Below are 7,467 nucleotides of genomic sequence, written 5' to 3'. Positions count from 1 at the left end.
TATGCCCGTTAGGACAAATATGAATTGTTTGTCTTTTGGAACATCATTACTGGTTTTCATTGGGTAAAATATGAGTACCATGAAATCATTCTTGCCCTAGATCTAGCTTCTTTCATAATAAAGTCTCCTTTTTTTGCTCTTCCCATCCAAAACCCACATCGATTAATTATTTCCTGGATCATGGGAAGCTTGTAATATGGAGCCGGTGCAGATGCACAGCGAGATTTTGGGGCATCTGGAGTTAGATGCCGACTCGTGCCAGGAATACTGCTTGAGTCTGGCCCGCATGTTCAAACCGACCGTATGAAATGATATCAATTGTAGTTGGTTTATTGAATACAAACGTGGCTGCTTTCGGCTCAGGTCATTCCTAGCCAGATTGAAAAGTTCAGTGTCAAGGGTTTTCCCAACCATGAAAAAAATTCAAACCTATCCAACACACGATGGGAGGGAGGCGTGTGGTGCATGTGGGTTGTTGAACCCCACTGCAGTCAGCATGGTTCGTTGGTGTCCCTTTGTCTGAGTCACTTTCACCGCAATATTTGTTTTCCTGTGGAGATTGCCACAGTACTTGAGTATGTAGTCGTTCTGGATGAAAGGTCTAACAGGAATTTAATGTTAATACGCGTCTCCGTCTGGCCTAACCATTACTTGTATCTTGTTTTTTCTGATCTCTTTAATTATCCTATTTTATTTGTCCGAAAAGAGATGAGGCCGAGACAATGGATAAAAAGCAGATTTTGGAGTTTTATCTAGTCTGACTAAAGGAATATTACACAATTTACTGAGTGCTTGAACTCTCAGTAATATCTGGTTGTTTTCTGGAACAAAAAAGGGTAGATTTGCAATGCACTTCTCAGCATCCAATGTGAAAAATGGACAGTCTGCTCCATCTCTTAACATGAGCTGCTAAACCAAGTCAATAAAGACCGCTCAACCTTTTGGACACTCAACAAGCAGTCCGTGTTACTATTTCCCACAGAAAAACATTTTAATACAACATAATAAAAACAAAGCTTAATATTTCTTGATGTATGATGAGCTTAAACAATGGGACAGAATTATAATTATGATTATTGCAGGCAATGATATAACACAATATTATTAATATTTTAACAAGCTAGTAAGTAGCCCCAAGATCCGACATGACAGTATGACGTTTTTGGTCTTTTCCCAGCGCAACTTTGAACAATCCTGCATATATGAACCTTTAAATAACCAATTTTTTAAAACCTCACTGGGCTTTGGTGCTAAATTTCGGATGAACTGTTTCCACTGGTTTGTAAATCTCAACATTTAAATGCTTTGGCGAAAGCAACAGTAACTTTGAACATTGATTATAACGAGAATAGATTTGATGCACTGTGATAGGCAATAATAGAAGAAGCCCATTTTAATTCAAAAAATGTTTGGGGTTATTGTGAATTTGAGGTGGAAAATTGTATGCCACCATAAACAGAAAATATTCCAAAACAGGAAAGAAAACATCATGAAGTAGAGAGATTTATAAATCAGATCTATGAAAGGAAAATTAGACTCTAGTGCACATGTGTCAAACTTAAGGCCCGGGGGCCAAATCAGGCCCTTGGTGGATTTCATTTCGGCCCGCAGGATAATTTCTAATTACTATTAGATCTGGCCCGCCGGTATATTGCACGCACACCTTCACTCCATCCTGAGGGTTTCCTCAGCTCAGAGCCTGAGCCCAAACATTGATGAACCCAAGATGAGATGCCAAGTATCTGCTTGAACTAGCATCAGAGCAGCAAACTGAGTTTACATGGACTTTGTTTCTTGAGACAACAGGGCATGTTTGTTTTTTTCTTTAAAGGAAATTGTTTTTTTGAAGCTGTTGTTGGCCTGTGGAAAAATGTAATCATAAGAAATGACTCTGGAAAAGCTGCAGATAGAGCCATAAGAAATTAATGCAACTGATTATTTAATGTTTAATGTTATTTTTATAGGCAATAGTTTAAGCTTTGTTAGTTCAGGTTTAATATGTGCAATAATTTCATTTCAATAAGCTCTGCAATAAACATTGAACCAGTCCGGCCCTCGACGAGTACCCATTTTTTTATGTTGGCCCTCTGTGTATTTGAGTTTGACAGTCTAGTGCAACAACAATACCCACTTTGCTGTGTTGGTGCAACAAGTGATTTCAGTAGTTAAATGCTCATGTTACTGCTTTGTTTGTTGACACATGACACTTGCTTGACTAATCACAAATGAAAGCACTGCCTTCACCCCGTGACCGTAGCTGGAAATTGGAATAAGTATTTACTCCTGAACAGAGCTACATTTTAGTTTCGGGAATGAGGAGAAGAGCGGAACCTGTGACAAGCAATAGTTTCATAAGAAATACTTAATCGCTTTATAGCAAATTAGCTAGCTTAGCATAAATAGGGTGTTGTAAAAGGGGGTATCAACAGCTAGCCTGGTTCTGTCAGGTTGAAAACATTTTCCCGACCAGCACCTGCTTTGGACAGATTTGTTTACTGTCTTTAAGCCACACTGATCGACTTCTAGCTGTAGCTTCATGTAACAGACAGATAAGAGTCAGAGTGTTTTACTTTTGGCAACAAGGCAGAAAAAGTTAAATCTATGACAAGCAATAGTTTTACAAGAAAAACATTTACTTTCTTGCCAAGGGGTGAAAAGATTAATACCTCTATCTGTAAATATCAAGAAACACCTAGCAGCCAGATAGCTCAGCTAAGCATAAATAAAACTTAAAAAATGGGAAAACAGCTAGTCTTGCTCTGTCTGTAAGTTGAAGATGCCACGTTGGAGTGAACCATGTCCTGTTTACTGTCTTTATGCTAAGCTAATCGACTGCTAGCTGTTGCTTCATTTAACTGACAGATATAAGACTCAGTGCTATTGATTTTCTCATCCAACTCTTAGTAAGAATTCAATACTATTTCCTAAAGGTCTATTCCTTCAAGTTGCTTGTTGCCGAGTTCCTGCTGTAGGAAAAGTATGTTTAAGTGTTAACCTTTATATATACAGTCTATGGTGTTAACCCCTTCTTGATTAAAGCTCCACAGCAAAGCAGCAGCTACACCGTTACAGGCACCAAGCCATGCAGAGGATTTGACATTTGTAAGGCAAGTGGCCGGATCTAAAGCCCATGTTAGTCAACCGTGTTAGCATGTATAATATCACACCTCCCTGGGTTACAGGAGGACCCTCACACAATGTAAATATGTCGGAAATGTGATGCGTTAATATTTCATGCAGTTCATGTGACACAGGACACATCCTCTGAATCCTCTCAAGTGGTTTTGCTGAATACAAATTGAGTTGAGGTGAATGTGTTCATGTAGCTTGTTTTGGAAGATTTTGCAGAGTAGTAATCTGTAATAAATCTCCCATCTATTGATCCACCTGCAGCTACAGTCCCTCATTATGTCCACCTGCAGAGCGAATATAAATGTCAGCCTTTTTCTCTGGTTCATCCAGCCATTACCACCAGTCTTCACCCAAAGATTCTCCATTAGCAGAGCTGGGAAGTAGTGGAGTACAAATACTTTGTGACTGTACATTTTGTTGGTATCAGTACTTTACTCCACGACTTTTTACTTTTACTTCTTACTATGTTGAACACAAATACCTGTACTTTCTACTTCTCACATTTTCCAAACAGGCTGGTTCCTTTAGTTTGAATGTGTGTTTGGTGGCGTGATCATTATTATTTAGAGTCATTGCGTGCCTATTGATTTGAACACGATCCGTGTATCCATCATTTCCTGGTCTTCTCTAAAGAAGAGGGACCAATGAAAACGTTGTCATGTTGCCGTTGTTCAGCATGGAAACATTCATTAGCTAACAATGACATTATTGTTCTATTAATATAAAGGGAGGTCAGGTACTCTTTAAAACAGCTGCTAGTTATGGGTACTTTTTACTTAAGTACATTTCAAAGCCCATACTTCTTTACTTTTACTCGAGTAAAGAGGTTTAGTCAGTACTTCTATAGTATTTTTGAACAAGAGTATCTGTACTTCTACTAGAGTAAAGGATGTGTGTGCTTTTGCAATCTCTGCATTCAGGTGTGAGGAAATATGGGAAAGACTTCCAGGCCATCGCTGACGTCATCGGTAACAAGACGGTGGGCCAGGTGAAGAACTTCTTCGTGAACTACCGGCGGCGGTTCAACCTGGACGAGGTGCTTCAGGAGTGGGAGGCGGAGCAGGGAACGCACGCTCCCAACGGAGACAGTGCCACCTCTGGAGAGGAGGGGAAGACCAGCTCCACCCCCCCGTCAGGGAAGAGCACCGACGAAGAAGACGAAGAGGTGAGGAGGGTTTAAATGATATATATCCCATATTGAGCGCCTAATGGATCAATGATAATACCCACAATCCTGCTGATCTTCTTCAATCCATCTGCTTTTAGATTGACTTCTTTCACTCCAGATTTCACTTCACATTTGTTAATGAAAACTAACTTCTAGAGAGATTATTTACTGCAGTCAACATTACATCTAATTCCTTTTTTACGTTGTCCTCTGATTTTGAAAATAGCAATCAAAAAAGTGTATGGTGGTTCCGAAAGACTATATAGTACTGAAGTACATCAGTCTGCTGCTGAGAAGAAACTGTTTGAATGTAAAACAGACTTAATTCCCATCATCCATTTCACCATGCTCATGTTTTTTTGTTGCTTTCTGTTCATGAAATCGTGTATGAGCGATTGATTGGACAAATCAACCATAAAACCTGCAAGCAATTAATACAATTAATACATTTGTTTTAACTGAGGCAACATTTATTCTAGTGTATATCCTATCAATAAATACAACTACACAAATCTCTTTGGGCATTGAGAGATGAAAAGAGACTGATATAAATAGTTCTCATAAGTTTGAAGGGCTTAAAACTAGCAGATATTTCAAATATTTGTGACTTTAACTTTACCTATGGATCCTCATGCAAAGTCCCTGATGTTGTTAAGCTCTGCTCTAAGTGACAGTTTGAGATGATTGACATGTGATTGTTAACGATTGACAGTGAGGTATTTCTAACCCCGCCCTCTCTTCTCTCTGCAGGGTCAGGTGACCTCCTCAGGTGCGTCTCCTGCTGCCTCCTCTTCCTCCTCGGCTCAGATTCCCGTGACGTCCTCCTCCTCCTCTTCCTCCCTCCACCAGCCTCCTCCCCTCCTCAGGCCCTCTCTCCCCGCTACACCCTCCCTGCACCGCCAGCCTCCGCCCCTCCAACAACAGGCTCGATTCCTGCAGCCTCGTCCGACCCTCCAGCAGCCGCCGCCTCTAATCCGCCCGTCCAACCCTCTTCCTCCTCGTTTAAACCCTCGACCTCCAGCTCCCATGAGCCTCGGCGGTATTAACCCCGGCGGGTCGGGTCCAAGCTCCGCCCAGCAGCCCCCAGGCCTGGCCGTCCACCAATCAGAGGCCTCATCTTCCTCCCTCCACTGACGGTTTAACAGCTACAGACGACTGTGTGTGAATGTGTGTGAATGCTAGATTCCTTGAGCGGCAAAACAAGTTGATGAATGAATGACTTGTAGTTTGTAAAGCGCTTTGAGGGGTCGTACAGACTGGATAAAGCGCTATCAGTTTAGCATATTTGTTAAAGACACTGAGGAAATCTTGAGTCTTCAGAACAATGAGAGATTTCTTTCAGGCTTCTGATTTCCTTTTTTGTTTACTTGTAAAGGTGACACATTAAGGGTGTTGCAGTTCTCAAACCTCGATTTTCAAACCACATATATATGTTCATACCTCGTGCTTTTTTTAATGTTCGTGTTATTTAGGTGATGGGGATAGAGATAGTATTCTGGGTTTTACTAAATCATCTTCAAGATCACCTTAAAAAAACGTAGGAACATTAACTTTATATATAATCTTAAATAGATAATGAAGACCAGTCTACACAAAGCTGACAATTGTTATGAATATACTATTAGTTAAAGGTGGGGTATGTAATTGATTTCAGAATCACTTTTTGTTATATTCCATGGAATGCTCTTAACATCCCGATAGCAATGAATATATTAAATGCTTTGACAATAAATACATAAATAATTTTATCTGTGGGGAACCGTGCGCCTGTCGAAAGCACCGACCGAACTCAATCTGAGCCGGCCCGCGCCCTACAATAACTGGAATGGCCTCAGGCCCTGCTGTCAGCCTTCCATTCTGTGCAACAAACTTACTCTCGTGCCCCTCATTGGTCATGGTGTGCGTTCGTCCGTGCTGTAAGGGAGCCTGGAAGGAACAGGGGGCCAGATTTTTTCTCGGTTGGGTCGGGTATTCTTCCCAAATCTTCTAAGGCGCACCTAGAGCTGGTTTCTGCCAAATGAACATAGCCCACCCTTTACCTACAAATATAATGCACGTCTTCAGAGAGCCTGTTGCATGGTAAAAATAACGAGCACTACCAACCCATTTACCAAACCAAAAACTAAAATCCCCAAATCTGAGGGTAAATCTATTAGAAAGAACAGTATTTAGGGAAGTTTTATCTTCTTATCAGGACCACCTTCACCCCATGAAGCCCCCGGCCCCGCTGTGTTATCTTTAGTTACTGAAATGTGTGTCGATTTCTCAGTAAAATGTTGCTTTTCCGGTCACGCACATGTGGGCGTCCCACAAGGTTCATCCTGGCGTCCCTTCTTTTTTTCTCCATCATCATCCTCCACGGACCGCTGTTAAAAAACCATTTCAAATTGAAGATATTTTATATTATCAGCTCTAATTGGTAGCAAGAGGAGCATACTTACAAGCTTGAATGTTGTAGTATCTTTTCTACCAAAAAACAGCTAAAGTAATCTAAAAAGGACAAAAACATACACTTAATTTACGATCTTTGAATCAGTGGCAAATCTTCTTCGACACCCTTCAAGACACTCCAACATGCGTTAAACTAGGATTTTGTCTATTGCTATCGTTATGCCTCCACCTACCTGTATACTTTTTACGTGCGTCTGGGACATTTAAGTCTTCTATCATCACTTCGACGCCACCAAAGCGCTGAATGTTTTGCCAAGGGCTTTATGATCTTTAATCCATTGGATGTCTTAAAAGCTAGAATAAAAAGGAGAAACTTGGCTCATGTTTTAAACAATCAGTCTGGTTCGTTGATTATTCCCTCCCTCTTCGTCAAATATCATTTACTGACTCCAAACCCAAGATGTGCCGTGGTAGCGCCCTCTAAATAACCTCATTCTTAGCTTTCAGTTTCGTTTGGCTCTCAGCTACATCATACAGCTATATATCCTACAATTGCCAATGTTTGACAAGCAAGGGAGGGAAAAGGTACACCTTCTGTAGGGAGGGTATGCTGTTCGTGCGCTAACAAGACCTAACAAGCCTTTCGATCACACACATAATCCACTTTTTAGTACCCCGTGTTTGAGNTGAGCACAGCGACCACACTTCAGAGGTTCCGCCCACTGATCTCCGACCTTGCCAGGTATTTAACATTCAATAAAATGAAGAATAAAATA

At 40.9% G+C, this 7,467-nt stretch overlaps 1 protein-coding gene across 1 annotated transcript in view; it reads left to right on the top strand.

Moving 5' to 3' along the window:
- Window positions 1-6,000, top strand: part of LOC104965471 (REST corepressor 3-like) — a 15,045-nt gene extending 9,045 nt beyond the window's left edge. Inside the window, exons 3-4 of the mRNA XM_010794426.1 lie at window positions 4,051-4,297; window positions 5,051-6,000. Coding sequence (XP_010792728.1) covers window positions 4,051-4,297; window positions 5,051-5,434 — 631 coding nt within the window. The 3' untranslated portion in view covers window positions 5,435-6,000. The remainder of the gene's footprint in view (window positions 1-4,050; window positions 4,298-5,050) is intronic.
- Window positions 6,001-7,467: the final 1,467 nt, after the last annotated feature.

The sequence above is a fragment of the Notothenia coriiceps genome, unplaced genomic scaffold, assembly GCF_000735185.1.
Source record: "Notothenia coriiceps isolate Sejong01 unplaced genomic scaffold, NC01 NC01_scaffold00037244, whole genome shotgun sequence".
Taxonomy (NCBI): Eukaryota; Metazoa; Chordata; class Actinopteri; order Perciformes; family Nototheniidae; genus Notothenia; species Notothenia coriiceps.
Note: the sequence above shows the minus strand (reverse complement) of the source record. Positions and strands in the feature narration are given on the sequence as shown.